Genomic DNA, 17,515 nt, shown 5'->3' on the forward strand with positions numbered 1-17,515 from the left:
AGAAAAGTGACTCTTTCCTTGTTTTTTATGTTCCGGCTGTGTTCCGTGAACAAAACAAGTCATCGAAAATATATTATAAAGCTCCAGTCCCTTCTTGCTAATCCGGTATAACTCAATCACACAATGGCATAGCGTTCGAACTGAGTAGGAAGATTAATCGGCACGGTCCCATTGGAACATAGGACACAGATGCATACCATCCTGTATAAAACTGTGTAAACGAGTGATCGTGAAGGACTATTCTGGACTATTTCTGACTATTATCCTGTACAAGCGCAATGATCTTCACACAATCTCTTGTATACTACACAAAGACCTAAAACTTAAGCTTTCTACAAGTCATCTTGACATAGCTCCTTTGATGCTCTGTTGTGCTGTTCTCTGCTGTCCTCCAGCTGTATATAATTATCTTTACAAGCCTGTTTCATCGGCCGTAATTCTGTACATTTCAACCATTAATTAACGCTGCAGATGTATTCGACGCTTAAATAAGCCCTGCATGATTTGAGCATATATTTGAGCGTCACCCAACAGGCCTCAGCGGGCTCCACAACAGTCCATAACCTGCGAGTAAAATTGACCGGTGCATATCATTTACTGAATGATTATTCCACGTCGCTTTCAGGACATCCGGTAATTTGTGCCAGCTTGGTGCAAGCTTTTTATTATAAGGATGAAGGAACGCCGACCGGGGCCGACACTATCCCGTCTTTTGCCGCGGCGGATCAGGCTCAAGGCGGATCATGGGGTACAGATAATCAACGATTGATTGATTACAGTAGTGGAGTCACTTACAGGTCACTTATCTTCAGTGTTCATTCATCGCTTGACGACTTCATGCAACGGCTAAAAAATCTCTTGGATATCACGTACATATGAAACAGTACTTAAGGGAGCGGTCAACAAATCATGAGCGAACACTTTGCTTCCACCATTGTTGTCAGTCATGAGGAGTCTTTCATTCGCTTTCACTCTCCTTTTTGCTGCAATCGCAGTCATTGCGTCCAACTCTCACGACTTCGGAGCCAAAAATCCTCATGCTCGCCATGCAGTTCATGCTCGCCGTTCTGCGGTCTCGAGGCGGTGCAAAAATCGCCCTAGCCCTTCTTCGACATCCGCAGTGGTAAATACTTAACAGTTAATCTTGCATTTACTGAGCTTAACTCACCCCCGGTCAATCCGTCTTTCGGAAAGGCTAATGATAATGCAGTCCAGTTCAGCTCTAGTACAAGTAGTAGCTCCTCGGCTACTACTTCAAGCCCTACATCTTCTTCAGCCTCAGCTCAGTCTTCCGCTTCCACAAACAACAGCAGTGGAATCTGGAACGGTGCTAGTTCTCTTTTGTCGGTAGTCTCTTCTTGTGGTGATATTGGTGCTACTTGTACGTACAGTCTTTTATTTGTCTATCAGTCACTCAATGTCTTCACAGTGGATATCACTTCTCAAAGTGGTCCAAATGGAAACATCTACTGGATGAATTGTGGTGTTAGCGACAGCGGATGGAATCCAACCTATGTCAATATCAATCAGATCATCGTGAAAGATTTTGCTACAGCTCTGCAGGACTCGAACACGCCATTCAGTGCTTGTAGTTCGTATACTGACAAGTTTTATGAATACGGACAACAATTCGGTATCCCTCCCATCGTCATCGCATCGTTCGCCATGCAAGAAGTATGACTTTTCCTTCATCCTTTTCGTCATCGTTACCGAGTCATATTTCTTGTCTTCTTCTTTAGTCTTCTTGCGACCCTACTACTGTCGGAGGAGCCGGTGAGCAAGGCCTGATGCAGCTCACGTCTGACAAGTGCACGTCTGCTCCCAATGGCGATTGTCAAGATATCGACTACAATATCAAGACAGGTACTCAGTATTTCAAGAGTCTTCTGGACGACAACAACGGGGATGTATTGCTCTCGATTGGTTCCTACAATGGTTGGTTTAAAGGAATGACATATGTAAGTCAAGGTGTACCTTTCAGCGTATCTATCTTGTTAATTTTCATGTCCGAAGGCGGATGCCACTGCTGCAGCTTCGACAGGATGTTGCAGGTGCCAGAACAATCTTGACTAGTCAGTTTCAAATTCTCATTCGCTCTAGCCTAATCTCTAACCGCCCTTCTAGTCTCCATCAGTTCCTCAATGGATGGTGTCAGAATGTTAATGCCTACTCTGATAACCTCGGCATGTACCACAACCTCGATGCTTGTCCCTCTGGTTGAGTGAGAGTTTTTTGCTAAACGCTCTTTTGCACATACCTATCTGGGCCCATGATTTTTGCATACCGTACTCCACCACTCTTTTATAACGTATTTTATAACGTACCCAGCAATATCTAACTATATATTATTTATGTATACCCCCGCAAGGAAAGATAGTTAACAAATTTGTGAGCTGAGTCTCAGATAGGCTCAGATTCACCAAATCCTGCGTGAGAAAGAAACTTCATTTTTGGTTTTCCGTCCTCCCCGACGTTGAAATGAGCGACACCACTTCTACACCATCTTCACCCACATCTTCGGCCTCTACACTTCCTTCTTCTGCTCCTTCTCCTGAATTGAACACTCTAAGCCTAACAGAGGAACGCATTCCAGTATCAGAGGCTGATATAGCAGCCGCAGCGGCGCTCAAGGCACAAGCGAATAAGGCGTTTACTAGTGAGTTCTAGCCCTGCAGTCTAAACTCCAAAGCGTCTAACAATATCCGTTGACTATCTTTATAGGCCATGATTTTCCGAACGCTGCCCGTCTGTACGGTGAAGCCATTGAGAAGAATCCTAACGAATCTACGCTCTGGTGTAATCGCGCTTATGCTCGTATGAAACTCGAAGAATTTGGCTATGCCATCTCCGATGCTAGTGGGTTCACTCGCGTTTTGCTCAATCGAAAGGGTTTAATGACAAGAAATGAATTTTTCTGGTTGTGTCGTGTGCGCGGTGAAAAGGTCAAGCAATCAAACTGGATCCGAAATATGCCAAGGCATACTATCGGTAAAGAAAGGTGTTCCTTAGGTTGGGAATTGCTGGCTTAATATATGTTAGACGAGGTACATGCTATCTGCAGACTCTGAATCACCAAAAGTCTATATCAGACTTCAAAAAAGTCCTGGCATTGGAACCCCAAAATAACACCGTTAGATCGCAGTTGCAGGCGACGCAAAAATTATATCGGAAGCTCGAGTTTGAAAAGGTGTGCAGGGGATACAATGATGCTAGATGAACACACTCTTATGCGTGTCTAGGCGATAGAGCTGGAAGGCGAGAAGAATCCTGTAGATAGATGTCATGAAATAATCGCCGAAGGTAAATCTTGCCTTGTCTATTCATTGGTCATTTCTTTGTTAATTTACCTTCCGCAGGTGGATGCGAACTCGACAAGGCATACACTGGCCCAAAACTTAACGTTACAGATGAAGGCAAATATCAGATAACCCCCGAGTTTGTCGAGGGAATGATAGAATGGTTCAAAACGGCAAGACATTACCCAAAAGATATGTTTGGGAAATCGTACTCGGCGCATATGAACATTTCATCAAAGAGGAGAGTCTAGTCACCGTCAATATCGAAGAAGGTGTGACTTGTGATGTGATTGGGGACGTGCATGGTGTGTAACTTTAAATCATTTTCATGACACAAATCTTGACCGGTCTGATGTTCCCAATTTCAATAGGGCAGTTCTACGATTTGCTCCATCTGTATTCATTAACAGGAAAACCTGAACCACAACACTACCTGTTAATGAATGGTGATTTGGTAGACCGAGGATCTTGGTCGATTGAAGTTATTCTCACTGCATTTGCCTACAAATGTGAAGACTCTCTCGCGATCTTTCGTCGCTATACTGATGCATCTGCAAAGGGCTGTATCCGAAATACATGTACATCAACAGGGGTAACCACGAAGCAAAGGATATGAATAGTACGTATGGCTTTGAGGGCGAGGCAAAGCATAAACATGGCGATCAGTCTTATAAGGTGTGCCCTATTCACTTCGAAATATAACGACATTATCTAATTCTGTGATCATTCTACAGCTTTTCGCCCACGTTTTCACCACACGTAGGTCTATCTATTCTTCCAATCGCTCGATTTCACTGTATTCGATATGAAGTACCTTTGGCCACACTTATCTGCCCCACGCAACCTCCTCGAACCAAGAAAACAAATGATATCCTATCGCCGGAAGGAAGAAGACGTTTCTTCGTCGTTCATGGGGGTTTATTCAGCAAGGATGAAGTTACATTAGATGACATCCGCAAAATACCGCGTGTTGGAAGACAACCCGGACAGCAAGGCTTGATGTGTTCGTAAACCTTTCTACCTCGTCTTTTTTTTGTCTACTAATATCTTTCCGTTTTCAGGCGAGGTGAATTGACATCCTTGAAAATTCTTTACTGCCACCGTTTTGACTTGTCCGTCTCAGCTTCTATGGACTGACCCTCAAGAAGCACTTGGACGAGGCCCAAGTAAACGAGTATGTCCGTTTCCTTTACTAGTTACATGATTACTCATGGCATCCAGGGCGTTGGTATAGCTTTTGGTCCTGACGTGACAAAGAGATGGTGTACTCTCAACGGGGTATCAGGAATTTTGCGAAGTCACGAAGTGCGGCAAAGTGCGTTTCTCAATTATTGGTGTGTTTTCATGCCTGCCTGAACAATGACGATTTTTTCTTCTAAGGTGGATACCAGATCGAGCACAATGGTCTTTGTACAACGGTAAGTCTTTGTAAGATCTTACAACCAGCTACTCAAATTCATAAATCTTTCACAGGTGTTCTCCGCACCTAATTATGTTGATCAAGCTGGTAACAAGGGAGCATATGTTAGTGCGCGTCTCTCCTCGGTCTCGTATGATTAACCACCTTCTTCCAGGTCCGTATCGACTCGTTTGGCGAGCAAAGTTACTTTCAGTTCGAGGCTACCCCACATCCTCCCATGAAACCAATGGCATACGTCCAAGGTGGGCTTGGAAGTATGATGATGTGAAAGCCTTAGTACTTGCATAAGTTCAATCGATATACCATCTCCGTCTTTCAGTGTATCTGTAGACCGATATTGTACTCACTGACATCTACCTGAATATGCTGTCCCATATCTCTCTGGTTTCATGTAACTCTTTCATATGTTGTTGTCTATATGTTAATAACGCGTGGGAGTGTGTAGTACGAGCGCTTGCGCAACTGGGGCGATTTGTGACCAGTCTGTCATTGAACGATCATGGACCGAAAAGCAAAACCAGGACCTTCAAAATTATCTGCGTTTTTTGACGACGACGATGAAGAGCCGTCTTCGTTTCCCGTGCGACTGGTCGAATTATCTTCATTTGAACCTCAGCACTAATCTTCCTCTCTTCTCATGAACCTAGCACAAAGTAGCAGTTGATGATGCTAAGCTTTCTCAATATGCTGCTGGTACACATCGTAAATCTCGTAGAGAAAAAGAGCAGGAAGCAGCGGAGGCCAAAAAACGCGAGGAGGAAGTCAACGCAGCAAAGGCCTATGCTGATTTCATTGACGCGTTTGAAGGAGGCGATGTTGGCAGGAAGTCTGGTAGTCAGTTTGTCAAGGCAGAGTCTGGCTCGAAGTATACCCCCGCGCTGAAGGGATTTTCTGACGAGAAGTCAACGAAATTCGAGGTATCTATACTGCCTCTCTTTGTATGTTTTTGGGGACTGACTTGACTCACCCAGTTGGATCCTATTCCTGCTCACAATGCTCCCAAACCCAAAGGTAAACGGGCGATGGATGCATTCCTTGAAGAAATCAAAAAGTATATCAACATTCGGTCTCACCTTGCTATTCTGACATGCTTTGGTAGAGACCAAGCTGATCGAGAAGCTAAATATTCGCGAAACTGTACGTTTTCCTTTTCGCTTGGAGCGAGCTGTGCTCAAAGCGCCTTGTATAGCCCAAGGTCGCTCTGTTACTGCTCTTGCTGGTATGGGTCAAAACAACTGGGGTCATGTTGCTGTGTATGACCGATGTGCTTTTTTTCGCAGCATATGAGGGCCAAAGTGGGAGTAAAGATCGCGGGGATCCCCAGGTATTTCTTTTGCCCTTGCAAGTCATCGGGTCCTTGATCTTTGTTCGTTTGAAGACTTCCAATGTATTTGTGGCTAACCTGCCTCCCAATGTCAGCGAGCAGTCACTAGGGTCATTTTTTGCACGCGTAGGACCGGTAGGATCTGTGAGTGCAGCAATATCTGTTCCGTGTTACGATATCCATGCCCTACTTGCTAGGTCAAAATTATGTGGCCTCGTGGTGATGGTACTGTCGGGCCTGGTGCTGACATGACCGCCTCAAGGAGGAGTAAAAATAGTGGACTGAGTGGTTTCGTATCATTCATGACGAGAAGAGATGCGGAAGAAGCTTTGAGGGAATTCGATGGTCTTGACTGGGGTGGGTCCGTTCTGCGTGTGGGATGGAGTAAAGCAGTACCCGTCGCTGCTAAACCAATGTACGGTGAGGACAATCCCCCCTCTGTTCTACAACAATTGCTCAAGACAACACAGTGTCCAATGAGTCTCGAACTCGATATCACAGCCGCAGTCGAAGTCGTAGTCGGAGCCCTGGTCGAGGCTATCGACGCTCTCATGAACGGAGTCGTTCAAATTCTCCGCGGTCCAGAGGACATTCACCGAGAAGGGATCATCAAATTCTCAGTCCTACCCTTGAAGAAGAAGCAGTCACAGATGTATTTATTCGTGCTGTCGCTGTCGAGGTGAAAGGTCATGGGCGGAGCTATGAAGAAAATTTGCTCAAACGAGAAGCTACCAATGGTAAATATGCATTTTTGCGAAAGGATGTGAGGGTTTTTTTTGTAATTCAAGGTAGCTTACTGACCAAAGTGTAGGGCCGGCGGTACAACTTTTATAGAAACCTTGTCGAAGACGAGCGGTCCATGTCACCTGAATTTGATGATGAGGTGCGTTTGTGCAAGTACTGCAGTGGAACTTTGTGAGCTCAACTAAAGGAAATTTTAGGGCTATAATTCTGTCTACTCGACCGATTCCGCGGAGGAGTCTGAACGGGAACGGGTACGAAAAACCACATTGGGTAGGTTAGCGCGGAAGAGGTTCGAAGCTATGTTACGAGCTCTTTCTGGTAAGCGAGGGGAGATCGCACGTTGTATGGCTTTCAGTCTTGAGCATGCTGAAGCAGCTCACGAGGTATGCTATGCACACAGTTTACCTACTCACTCAAGTTGACCCGGCTTTTTCAGATAGCCGACATCATCGTTGCTTCATTACTGGTCGAAGGAACACCAGTACCCCACAAAGTAGCTCGTTTGCATCTAATATGCGACATTTTACACAATTCTGCTGCCTCTGTGCCCAGTGCATGGAAATTTCGGCAAGAATTCCAATCTCGACTGGGGATTGTTTTCGACCATTTGAGCAACATTTATCATTCTTTCCCCGGACGAATAACGGCGGAAACGTTCAAGAAGCAGATTACGACTGTCGTGGATATTTGGGAGGACTGGATTGTCTTCCCGCCTGCATTTACATCGGAACTCCGCGTTCGGTTGGAAGGAATGGCGATGGAAAACAAAACCGAGACGGTTGAAACAGTAGCAACGGAAGAAGTCAAGGGCGACAGTGCTAAATTGCCATCGCGGTTCACAACTAGCACTTTCAAGACAGCGACTGAGCCCGCATCTGGGGTCGGTGTGGATGAGGATCTTGACGGTGCTCCTTTGGACACAGCAACGGAGGGCCGCATTGATGGGACCTCCATGGATGATGTGGATGGGATACCGATAGAGGATGTGGATGGGACGCCGATGGAAGATCTGGACGGGGCGCCAATGGAAGAGTTGGATGGAACGCCAATGGAGGATGTGGACGGAACACCGATGGAGGATGTGGATGGGGCACCAGTGGACAATATGAGCCCGTCGCTGGACGATTTGGATGGTGAACCTCTTGTGTAACATAATGATTATTCAGTACACGATAATCTGAATGAAGTATGGACTCATGTAACCTAGGTTTACAAATGTACAAGGTCCGCTGATAAACCAGACTGATATATACACTTAATTCATACTTTCCTTGTCCATTCGTCTACGTTTCCGCTCCTGCTCTTCAACAATCAACCGCTCAGCCGCAGACATAGGCAGAGCCCGTTTCTTAGCATCTTTCTCAATTGAAGTACCCGTGGAACTGGATGAGGAAGCTGTTGTACTCTTGAAAACATTTGGCCGCTTGAGAGGATTGGTGGCTGGTTTCAAGGGATTGAAGGCCGATGACTTGAAAGCATTCATTTTGAGAGGAGCAGGAGGAGAGAATGAGTTGGGTGCATCTGCAGCTTTTGCAGAGAGGGAAAGGACAACTTTCTCAGCGCCTTCGTCCCTTTTCAAGCCCAAATCTTCTGGAGGTGTTTCAGATCGCGAAGGGCCCGCTTCGGCGGCAGCACGCTCAATCTGCTCGGCAATGAGCGTTCGCTCCCGTTGTTCATCGGAAGTGGTTGCTCTCTCCTTCTTCATGGACGCTTCCTGTGTGGCCCAATGAAAAGCTATACCGATTTGAATAGGTAATAATAGACGTACAGCTTTAGCAAGTGCCTTGGGACTGTTATCAATCCAAGCTATGAACCATCCCTTCTCCGTTTCGTCAACTCTAGCAACACCCGTTCTCCCCAAATGCTTTATGAATTCCGTCAAAGTTACCCAACGAGTAGAGTTCATGTGCAGGTGATGTTTATCGGCAATGTACTCTTGGTAAACCTGGTTGGCGCGAACTCGCTTGGTACCGAATCTGCGGGATACATTAATCGAGAATGAAACATACAATGAGTGAATACGAACCGTCTTGATAGCAGAGCAACGAAAGTCGACTGAAATTCCTGAGAGAAATTTGATATATGTTTTCCAGCATGTTCTCCTACGACGAGCATCTGGCGCAGATGAGATTCCGATGCAGCATGACACTTGAACCCATTCTCATCTCGGCATTGCTTCTCGCAAACTTGGCAGTACCATCGAAGTCGTTGAAGCCCCTTGGACTTCATTTTGTTGGCGACATACTTAGGTGTACCGACTACAGTCACAATGATTTTGGTAAGACACTTGAGCAGTGCTAAATTGGCAGTAATCACTAACCTTCAGCGCGAGGCATTGGATGATGTGATGTGGAGGTTAAGGAGGGTTAAGGCCAAGGAGCACTTCCGATGCGGCTGTACAAACATCAGGTACTCACGTGGCAGAAAGTACCGGGCCCCCCCGGCTCCCCCTGGCCCCAGCCCTTCCCGCTGGAGTGTCATTCATGTATTACCAACAGTGATACATACTCACTAACAGTAGCTAACAGTGCTGATACCTTTGAAAGCGACCAACCCCCCTTTGCGATTTGTGATATGCGATTCACAGTGACTGAGTTTTATGACTGTTGGGTTCAGAAAGGAAATTCATGAAAGGTCCTGACACCTTCGACTTTGGCTTGGTTCATTGTGATATTTGGAGCAGATGGGCCCCTCAGAGCCTGCTCACATAGAACTCATGAGTAGAATTCATACATAGCCTCGTCAAAGTTATTCTTTACTAGTACTACGCATGCGATTCGTGATGGTGTTTGCTCAAATTTTCCCGGCCTGGTCATGAGTACTGATACCTACTGATACAGGTCTGTACTATGTATGTAGCCAATAGCAAAGTGACAGCTAGTCAGTCTCTTTAGACATCTCTTCAGACCCTAAGGCACAAAGAAGGGTGATCCAAGTTTGATTTTTTAGCATTGGTCCTCACAGCTATGTTCCTTGTAAATTGCTTGGTTTTTTCATATATGCATCTCATCATTGAGTGCTACACCGCAGATTCAGGAGCACCTTTGACCTATTGTGTGATGAGGGAGTAAGGGGAAGGGGAGGTTGGAGATGGGGTTGGAGCTGAGCGCTGAGGTACGGTACCGCGGTCACTCTAGATTCTCTTCATGTACTACTAATATACATAGTCTAGTCTCATAGTAAGGAGCTGGCTTCTAACAAGAGCACAATGCCTGGGCCGGATGTTAATGATCAGATCTCGACGATGCATCCGATAAAACGGTCACTCACTGTGTACGATTCCTGGTATACTTTGTGTCGTTACATCAACCACCAAATCTGCTCTCTCAGGCTTCTCATATGTCGCATCGACACCGACGAAACCTTTAATATCTCCTTTTCGCGCACGAGCATAGATACCTCTCCTGTCAGTCTTCTCACAGTGTTCCAATGGCGTGGCCACATGAATCAGGAAAAAGTTGCCTCCTGCTCCTCCAGAATGTAAGACAGTATTCTTAACACTCTGACGGGTTGACTCAAGGGGTGCAACCGGAGCCGCGATGACAGCAGCACCGGCGCGCGCTAGTTCGGCGGATACGAATGCAATCCTCTGAGCATTTTCGCGTTGTTCCTCCAAGGTGTATGATTTATCTGTGTAATATGACATACGTTAAAGATGTTAGGCTCTGGTAAAGTTCTCAACCCTTACCTATCGATGACTCGTCTCGTACATTTTCGCCAAGAAGAAGAGACACGCTGCGTCCACCTTGTTGGTTGAAAGTAACTTGCAAGGCCTTTGCAATCGTATCCTTGCCGGAATTGTATAAACCAGTGAGGAAGATCACAAAGCCTTGTTTATCTCGTGGAGGGTAGCTCTCGCGAAGGGTTTTCACTACAGCACTAAATTCAATGTGAGAGATTAATGACCAGACGATGGAAAGTGTATCATCACTTACTCGTAGCTGAACCAATCGGGAATAGAGGCACCGGTCCTAAGACGCCGGCGAAGCTCAGTCCCAGAGATATCGAGGGTTTGGACGCCCTTCGGTACCTCGTCTACGGGCTGATATTCGTCCGTTGAAGGTAAGTAAGTCATTTGTTGGAATGGTACCATCTCGATTTCAAGCTCTTCGTGGTACTTGGTGACTAAATCTTGTGCATCATACGGACCGTAGAAATCTTTGCCTTCAGAATTTTTACCAGGTCCTGCATGATCTCTTCCAACGATAAAATGAGTGGCGCCAAAGTTTTTACGGATGATAGCGTGCCATACTGCCTCTCTCGGTCCTGCCATCCGCATTGCCTACTGAACGTTCAGTTTGGAAGACAGCTGATAACCAAAAGCATCTTACCAACGGTAGAAGAGCAAGGTGGCCCATGCCATTGGGGTATTTTGCCATGATGGCTTCATAGACACGAACACGAGTATAATGATCCACATCTCCAGGTTTCGTCAGGCCAACAACAGGGTGAATGAGGACGTTCTGAAGTAGTGCAAGTTGACGTGAAACTCAAGAAAAGCGATGTTCAGAGCTTACAGCTTGTCGTTGGCGGGCAGCACGAACAGTAAGTTCCCTGTGTGCACGATGCATGGGATTTCGGGTCTGAAAAGCAACGACTTTCCTCCAAGCAAGTTTCTTGAAATGAGATCGCAGCTCAGCGGGGGTATCTAGAGAAAAGGAGGGCGTGAGGGTCAAAGGTAGTTCCATTGAGAATGTACAACTCACATCGCAATGCAACATAGTCGAAGTGGTTAGGAGCTTGGATGGCCTGAACGGTCCCTCCAATGTAAAAGTCTTGTACACGGTTCCGTAGGTAAGCGACAGAAGGATGGGCAGGATCGTCAGCACCAAAGACTTTCTCTGCTTCTTTGACGAGATCGGGTCTATATACATCCGCGACTGAACACTTCATGAGATGGGAGATAGATGGAGATTGGAATGAATCGAACCTGTAAGTATTGAAAGAGCTTCATCATCTCTAGGATCTCGCAAGACGAGCCGGGATCCTGCAGCTATCTTAAGTTCATCTATTGTTGCTTTTGAAACGTCGAGGGTGATAGGCATGGGGAACAGTGTGCCATCAGCCAATCGGAGGTCATCCACAACACTTCAGAAATCATTAGCAGAGTTTTCTCTAAAAGAAGAACAGCTACAAAATACCTTTTATAATCCTTTTCATTCATGAATCCTTCGAGAGGACTGAATCCTCCATTTGTGATAAGCTCGAGATCACATAACTGGCGCTAATTTTCGATTATGACGAGTGAGTCTTCCATTGTTCAACGTATTATAAGATCTTCTGACTACCTCGGTGAGTACAATATCAGGCAGTTCAGCAGCCTCATCACGAAGTCGGGATGATATTTGTGCATCACGAGCGACCAAGTCCTGATGAAAACGTCGAATGAGCAATTCTATAACATCCATTTAGGAACTAAATCCGGCCTACTTTCAAGACACCACCATGAGGAATGTTTGCCATCGTTGCTAGGGTATGCTTTAGGACGCCAGGAGTCAAAGGCTGAGGCAACTTGAGACTTGAAGTTCGACTGCGCAATCATAGTTTCGTTTTATGGTGAGAGAAAATTGAATGTTCGCAAGCATGAGAACACCATCACGCCATTGAAAGAAAAGTTGAGTCTCGGGATTTATATTCCGCGCGCAAGCCCAATCTGACCTGAGGGATTCATTGTCTTCCTTCCTTCGTGGAAAGGCCCCACGTCGATAACGAATTACAACTCTTTTTATTCAGAATTTGCGTACCCAAATTAGGACCAAGAAATTTTCCGCGCGTGATGGCAGTGGATTATTACTGAGGATTGTAGCTTACTTCCGTGAGGCAAAATTTATAGTACAGTGTCACATCTACTGCACCTACAGCTGTTGTTACAATAAACATCGCAAATCCTGGTTATGAACCCAACGATAGTGACACAGGGCTTAGCGATGATACGAGCACCACTTGGCCTTGTTGCCTCGGATTGAATTGGGCAGGTTGAGAACCCCAGCCAACCCAACCATGCTTTACACTCATCGTATCAACTTCGGGTAACATCTGTCTTGGTCCATCGCCGGTGTAATCATGTAGGTCCGGGACCAGGTCAACAGAAGCTGTAGCCAGCTTCGTAGATACATCGTAATTGCCAGAAAATTTGGAATCCAGTGAAATGTTGCACGGAGCTTGATTATTCTGAATGCGCAAGTCGAGGGGTACAGGCATAGTTGATTCATCGTGGGTCACATTCAGTGTTATTGGGCCGTCAAAGTTCTTGACATGACCAATAAAATTGATGTTGTGATTGGCCGTGGCGGGGATAGGGGCAAGTAATACAATGTCCGCATTGATTTCGCTGGAAAAACGTTCTTCAATATGCCTCAACTCAGATGAGCGTGAAAATCCAACCTTTCACCGGTGTCAAGGGAAAAGAAAGTGGGCTCTTTTCTATTCGGCCCTTGCACGAGGGTCAGATTGACTGATATTGAGCTACAATGAGGTGAGCAGGAAGCCTTCAACAGTAATTTTGATAGTATACACACCCTTGAACTGTGTCGAGCTTGAGAATGTTTGTGGCGTTGTATGAGCCTGCAATTGGTCCTACAAGGTTTTTCACGCTAATTTGATTTGCCCAAACGGCCTGTGGAAACGTAGTAAGCTCAATCAAATAGAAACTAGGAGAAAACATACACCAGTATTTATTCCCTGCTGCATACCCTCGAGATTAAGTTTGTCCAGTATGACTTGAGGGCTGATGGAGCCAATGGATTGACTGAACATCGGAAGATAAGTGACGAGATTATCGAGCTGTAGTGGTGAGGAAGATTGGGGGAAAAGAAGGGTGATGTTGAAGGATATGGATTGATAGGCGGTTAGATTAGTAGGAATCTGTAACAAAAGGCATTAACGATAAAACGACAGTGGGGTAACATGTTACCGCACATATAAGGATAAACCTCGACTATCACCGTCACTCTCATTGGACGAGAAGCAGATATTACATTGGTCTCGAATCTCTAAAGAGGTCGACGCTGTCGTCAGGTAGAAGACGGCAGAGGTCACAGAGGGATCTGGATTGATGTCCACAGTTAAGTCACCAGATATTTGGGTTTCGGTACTATCTGCGTCTGTAATCCAAGCGCTGGAACGGATGGAAAAGGACCCTGACGGGTCAAGGGAAAATGACGAACTGGAGTAAAATGAGCAAATGAAGCTGTCTGAAAAATCCAATAACGCACCTAGAGTAGTAGTGTCCATCCTCATCATATTGAGTTGAGTTCCACATATTGCAACGTATTGACTGCGACATGGAGAAAAGCCCCGAATTGATCATCACAAGTGGTGAAGAAAGTGAAGCATCATTGGCGCCCTGAACCCACGGTGGTGGACCATTCTTGTGCTTGTGAGTGAGTTTCTGCAGATGAGGATGAGCTGATGTTCTGAGTGCTGACACCAAATCTACAAACCGTTACTATCAAAGGGACACCAATGGTTACAGAAAGGGCGATATATATGGCAAGAGCATAAAGGGCAGCCCTCCAGAAACGAGAGTCGACAGAGTTGTGCAGAGAGTATTTGCGGAAAGAAGTAATGGAGGAAGTAGGAGATGAAGCAGAAGGATTATGTTGCGCCTGAGATGTTTCATAGTCGGGAAGGAAAGATGAGCGACCTGCCACCCGGTCGGGCAAGCGCACAGTCGGACCAGCGACATACGAGTTCAACTTTCCATGCTGGTCTTCGGGATCGAGAAGAATCATATCAATTCAGAGCCAGCCGCGCATAAAAACTCCAACTGTCGTTGAAGGTTAGAGAGAAAGAATTTCCAATATCGCATCGTGGGAATCTTGCAACTTACAAGTTCTCGATCGGAAAAGAAATTTGTTTCAGCATTACACACTTCTAAAGCCTTGCAGCTTCAAACTAAGGATTGACAAAAAATGCCAGTCTCAGCCCAAGAAAGCAGAAGAGATCCCCTTAGATTCGACAGAAACAGAAAGAAACCACACAATTCCGACCCCGGTCATGGCTGGTTACGGAATTACGACTGTCTTAACTCCGAAGTTGTTTAGTACTTCGACTACCAGGCAGAGTACTTAAGTACAAGTACTACAACTCTTCATATGTACCTGTACCTGGTCCAGAATCTTTTCCTGAGAGTTGCAATATTGAAGTGATTCTATTTAAGCCTCTTGCGCATAGGTTCGACAGTTTTGCCACGCATTCCATAGTGTTTTTTTGGCATATGTGGAAGAAAGTGACAATCCGCTTTCGAGCTACTTTGAACAGGCTCGAACGTTGTTGAACACCCGAAGAAGAGTGCGGCTACATAGAATAGTTAGTTCGTATGATACAACCAGGAGTCCGACATACTAGTGGTATCGCAGCCTTTTCGGCCTCAAGGATGAGCTGTTCAGACTCCGAAGAACCCATATCCGCCCACATGCGACGGAATTTGTTCACAGCTTCCAGGCTTTCACTGAACCGATGGAGGGTGTTTAGGAGAGCAACTACTTCGGCTCGTTGCAGGAGGTTTGCGTTCGTATGTGGACTAAATGTTTTCACGGTTAGTGATTGTAAAAAGTTCGGGGTGATGACTGACTCAAGAGCCTTTTCGTCAAGCTCGAAAAGGACTTTGAGAGCTGTAGCAATGCCAGTAGTTTGAATTTTGCCCCAAAGGCGACACTTATCGCAGCCGACGCAATCCATGATGCGAGTGACATTGCGAAAATGTGCTTTGAACTCTTCTTTGAGTACCTAGCTCGCCGTAAAACATGACTCCGGAATACTGGAGACGAACACGGACGTACATTGGCATTTTCACCCCGGAACAAAGCACTTTCATCAAACTTCCCAGCTTTTTGAGCAATAGATATTACATTTAATAATAGACCTTTAGTTTCCACGTCGTCTTGACGAGTACCCGTTGAACAATAATCGTAAGCTGATAGATATGGACCTAGACGAGCCACAGCCCGAAGTAAGAGGACTGTGTTGAAATAGATATATTGCAGACGCTCTGGATGAGAGGCTATACGGTTGACAAAACAGTGCAAATTAGGACCCTACGACAGGTGTGAGCAGGCTGTTTAGTGGAGAAATTGCACACACAACCCACCCATTCACCAGTTGTTTGGTTTAAATACTCCGCGCAAATATGAGTAGATATCGAAGCATGCAAACCTATAAAGTTCTTAATTGGATTCGAATTTGCTATGAGCCCGCCTACCTGAAACAACTTTATAGTACACTCTCTTCTCTAAGCATTGATTATTATTGACTCCGTCTTCGCGGAGAACATCGGTCATAGTATCGGGTAAAGTCACGGCGGCTGGGGCTTTTCCGTCCATGAGACTGAATTCGGACAGACCAAAACAATTCTCTTCGTATATGGTACGCCATATCCGATGAGCTTCTGGTCCAGAATATCCCGTATATCGTTCCGGTACAAACGTTAAATCATAGTAATCCCCCTCTGAATTATTTAGTCTCAGTGGGAAGAAAGAGTAGCATAAGTTGGAAATCTTACCAGTGTTGTCATCAAGCCAGCAGAAATCGGAGTCTCGGTAATAGCATCCAGGAAGTTCATGTCGCTAACAAAAGCGATTAGATAGCGTTCGGAGGGCCGAAGGAATAATGACACGTTTTCTACCAGGGCATCGACCTTACTAAGCGCCCTCGCTCTCCATTTCAGAGGGACCTCGCTCTGGATGGCCATTCAGTTTCAAAAACATCGTTCAATGGATGATAACTAACTTCATCGACGGTTGTTATTGCGCAGCCTGGGTTGTTACATGATCCATGTTCGTCCCAGAACGGACAGTCGCGGTATAGATCTACCTACCAAAAGCGCGTTATGGGCATGGGCAAGTTGATGTTCTTGTAATTGACGTACTTGAAAATACTTGAAGAATGGCGTCCTGACCAGTTCGTGGATATTGGAGAATAAATCTCCATTCACGCTCTCCACTGTTTCGTAGTCACACATTGTGGTATCTATTGGGCCCGTAGGCTTGAGAACAACCTGTAAGCACATCGAAATATCCGAGCAGCCACAGAAACGCACCTTGGGGTTCTCACATTCCGATACATCGATCGGACGGTGCTCCAGAACACTCTGCACCTGATCTTTCCGTATCAACGTATTCGAAAGAAACGACTCAGCGTTTGCAGGAACCCAAAGTGCCTGCAAAACCGGAAGGAGCTTCAACAATGTGCATAACTTTCTACCGTGCATTATTTGTGCAGGGGAATAGGCCCTAGATTAAAGGATTATTGAAAGATTGGAGAGTAGAAATGTGTACGCATGAAGTTAGGAGCTAATAGAAATTTAAAAGAAGCTTGACGTGGCACATTTTGGCCGAAGGCTTCCCCGAGTGACGAGTCACACCGCTTTTCTCTCGACGTCAAACTTGACGACGAGACTTCAAGATATACCAAAAACATGGAGAGCAGACCGTAAAACTACTCTGGGTCGCGTTCACCTGGGGCCTACACTCAGAACGCGTGTTGACACGTAAAACTGACTGTTTTTTGGCTGGCCGGAAGTATACTTATTATGGTTAACCTTTTCGAAGGTTGAGGAATATTCACCGCAAATACTGACCCGTAGTATGAATCTGAATCACAAGGGGCTTTGAGCGAATATCCATATTAATTGGGAAAAATTCTAGCGCGTTCACTACTGAGCACTGCTGACGTTCAGACGCACCGTCAATATAGCCGAATGTCCCGAGGTCCCACGAATACGCCCTGTAT

General features: G+C 45.7%; 7 protein-coding genes across 7 annotated transcripts; 3 read left to right on the forward strand and 4 right to left on the reverse strand.

Annotated features, from left to right (window-relative positions):
* Nucleotides 1–748: 748 nt before the first annotated feature.
* C8R40DRAFT_1107154 (lysozyme-like domain-containing protein) lies at nt 749–2,394 on the forward strand. The gene is made up of 6 exons (XM_046228189.1): nt 749–1,123; nt 1,195–1,381; nt 1,430–1,674; nt 1,740–1,958; nt 2,014–2,072; nt 2,125–2,394. Exons 1-6 carry the CDS (start codon nt 947–949, stop codon nt 2,219–2,221), a joined length of 984 nt encoding a protein of 327 aa, XP_046085693.1. The 5' UTR covers nt 749–946; the 3' UTR covers nt 2,222–2,394.
* Nucleotides 2,395–2,396: 2 nt separating this feature from the next.
* On the forward strand, nt 2,397–5,174 carry C8R40DRAFT_1107158 (phosphoprotein phosphatase). Its single transcript, XM_046228190.1, has 16 exons — nt 2,397–2,656; nt 2,722–2,856; nt 2,943–2,988; nt 3,040–3,187; nt 3,240–3,300; nt 3,357–3,435; nt 3,456–3,601; nt 3,668–3,805; nt 3,856–3,971; nt 4,155–4,299; nt 4,358–4,362; nt 4,420–4,470; nt 4,518–4,611; nt 4,677–4,714; nt 4,770–4,820; nt 4,871–5,174. The coding sequence occupies exons 1-16, from the start codon at nt 2,479–2,481 to the stop codon at nt 4,982–4,984; spliced, it is 1,545 nt and encodes a 514-aa protein (XP_046085694.1). The 5' UTR covers nt 2,397–2,478; the 3' UTR covers nt 4,985–5,174.
* Nucleotides 5,175–5,215: 41 nt separating this feature from the next.
* C8R40DRAFT_1161017 (uncharacterized protein) lies at nt 5,216–7,934 on the forward strand (the record flags this gene model as incomplete). Its single annotated transcript, XM_046230080.1, has 12 exons — nt 5,216–5,305; nt 5,364–5,633; nt 5,688–5,767; nt 5,816–5,853; nt 5,906–5,935; nt 5,997–6,040; nt 6,095–6,184; nt 6,238–6,460; nt 6,511–6,803; nt 6,852–6,923; nt 6,982–7,167; nt 7,221–7,934. The coding sequence occupies 12 exons, from the start codon at nt 5,216–5,218 to the stop codon at nt 7,932–7,934; spliced, it is 2,130 nt and encodes a 709-aa protein (XP_046085695.1).
* Nucleotides 7,935–7,986: 52 nt separating this feature from the next.
* C8R40DRAFT_292218 (domain of Kin17 curved DNA-binding protein-domain-containing protein) lies at nt 7,987–9,220 on the reverse strand. The gene is made up of 4 exons (XM_046234617.1): nt 9,105–9,220; nt 8,811–9,042; nt 8,553–8,760; nt 7,987–8,498 (listed from the first exon to the last, which is right to left on the reverse strand). The coding sequence occupies exons 1-4, from the start codon at nt 9,118–9,120 to the stop codon at nt 8,040–8,042; spliced, it is 915 nt and encodes a 304-aa protein (XP_046085696.1). The 5' UTR covers nt 9,121–9,220; the 3' UTR covers nt 7,987–8,039.
* Nucleotides 9,221–10,046: 826 nt separating this feature from the next.
* Nucleotides 10,047–12,247, reverse strand: C8R40DRAFT_1069973 (uncharacterized protein; the record flags this gene model as incomplete). Its single annotated transcript, XM_046226182.1, has 10 exons — nt 10,047–10,414; nt 10,473–10,663; nt 10,720–11,066; nt 11,116–11,247; nt 11,302–11,432; nt 11,491–11,664; nt 11,715–11,872; nt 11,926–12,008; nt 12,073–12,153; nt 12,215–12,247. 10 exons carry the CDS (start codon nt 12,245–12,247, stop codon nt 10,047–10,049), a joined length of 1,698 nt encoding a protein of 565 aa, XP_046085697.1.
* A 271-nt stretch (nt 12,248–12,518) lies between these two features.
* C8R40DRAFT_292852 (uncharacterized protein) lies at nt 12,519–14,587 on the reverse strand. Its single transcript, XM_046234618.1, has 8 exons — nt 14,227–14,587; nt 13,999–14,174; nt 13,858–13,949; nt 13,703–13,791; nt 13,451–13,648; nt 13,303–13,400; nt 13,169–13,249; nt 12,519–13,115 (listed from the first exon to the last, which is right to left on the reverse strand). The coding sequence occupies exons 1-8, from the start codon at nt 14,515–14,517 to the stop codon at nt 12,677–12,679; spliced, it is 1,464 nt and encodes a 487-aa protein (XP_046085698.1). The 5' UTR covers nt 14,518–14,587; the 3' UTR covers nt 12,519–12,676.
* A 113-nt stretch (nt 14,588–14,700) lies between these two features.
* Nucleotides 14,701–17,435, reverse strand: C8R40DRAFT_292116 (uncharacterized protein). Its single transcript, XM_046234616.1, has 11 exons — nt 16,824–17,435; nt 16,653–16,769; nt 16,514–16,597; nt 16,401–16,463; nt 16,287–16,344; nt 15,987–16,232; nt 15,884–15,940; nt 15,568–15,776; nt 15,360–15,514; nt 15,131–15,308; nt 14,701–15,082 (listed from the first exon to the last, which is right to left on the reverse strand). The coding sequence occupies exons 1-11, from the start codon at nt 16,992–16,994 to the stop codon at nt 14,867–14,869; spliced, it is 1,554 nt and encodes a 517-aa protein (XP_046085699.1). The 5' UTR covers nt 16,995–17,435; the 3' UTR covers nt 14,701–14,866.
* Between the last annotated feature and the right edge of the window lie 80 nt (nt 17,436–17,515).

This window comes from Lentinula edodes (assembly GCF_021015755.1).
Source record: "Lentinula edodes strain Le(Bin) 0899 ss11 chromosome Unknown C8R40scaffold_20, whole genome shotgun sequence".
NCBI classification, from domain to species: Eukaryota; Fungi; Basidiomycota; class Agaricomycetes; order Agaricales; family Omphalotaceae; genus Lentinula; species Lentinula edodes.

Excerpts from the sequence above, each read along its gene's own strand:
- C8R40DRAFT_1107154 (XM_046228189.1), top strand. The coding sequence starts at position 947 with ATGAGGAGTCTTTCATTCGCTTTCACTCTCCTTTTTGCTGCAATCGCA. Across the intron at positions 1,675-1,739 it reads CATCGTTCGCCATGCAAGAA|TCTTCTTGCGACCCTACTAC; the intron begins GTATGACTTTTC and ends CTTCTTCTTTAG. Across the intron at positions 2,073-2,124 it reads TGCCAGAACAATCTTGACTA|TCTCCATCAGTTCCTCAATG; the intron begins GTCAGTTTCAAA and ends CCGCCCTTCTAG.
- C8R40DRAFT_292218 (XM_046234617.1), bottom strand. Across the intron at positions 8,761-8,810 it reads GTTGCTCTGCTATCAAGACG|ATTCGGTACCAAGCGAGTTC; the intron begins GTTCGTATTCAC and ends TGTATCCCGCAG. Across the intron at positions 8,499-8,552 it reads CCAAGGCACTTGCTAAAGCT|GAAGCGTCCATGAAGAAGGA; the intron begins GTACGTCTATTA and ends TGGGCCACACAG.
- C8R40DRAFT_1107158 (XM_046228190.1), top strand. The coding sequence starts at position 2,479 with ATGAGCGACACCACTTCTACACCATCTTCACCCACATCTTCGGCCTCT. Across the intron at positions 2,857-2,942 it reads CTATGCCATCTCCGATGCTA|GTCAAGCAATCAAACTGGAT; the intron begins GTGGGTTCACTC and ends CGCGGTGAAAAG. Across the intron at positions 4,821-4,870 it reads CTGGTAACAAGGGAGCATAT|GTCCGTATCGACTCGTTTGG; the intron begins GTTAGTGCGCGT and ends ACCTTCTTCCAG.
- C8R40DRAFT_292852 (XM_046234618.1), bottom strand. The coding sequence starts at position 14,517 with ATGATTCTTCTCGATCCCGAAGACCAGCATGGAAAGTTGAACTCGTAT. Across the intron at positions 13,950-13,998 it reads GATGGACACTACTACTCTAG|TTCGTCATTTTCCCTTGACC; the intron begins GTGCGTTATTGG and ends ATTTTACTCCAG. Across the intron at positions 13,250-13,302 it reads AAGCTCGACACAGTTCAAGG|CTCAATATCAGTCAATCTGA; the intron begins GTGTGTATACTA and ends ACCTCATTGTAG.
- C8R40DRAFT_292116 (XM_046234616.1), bottom strand. The coding sequence starts at position 16,994 with ATGCACGGTAGAAAGTTATGCACATTGTTGAAGCTCCTTCCGGTTTTG. Across the intron at positions 15,941-15,986 it reads GTACTATAAAGTTGTTTCAG|GTTTGCATGCTTCGATATCT; the intron begins GTAGGCGGGCTC and ends AGAACTTTATAG. Across the intron at positions 15,083-15,130 it reads AAAAGGCTGCGATACCACTA|CCGCACTCTTCTTCGGGTGT; the intron begins GTATGTCGGACT and ends TATTCTATGTAG.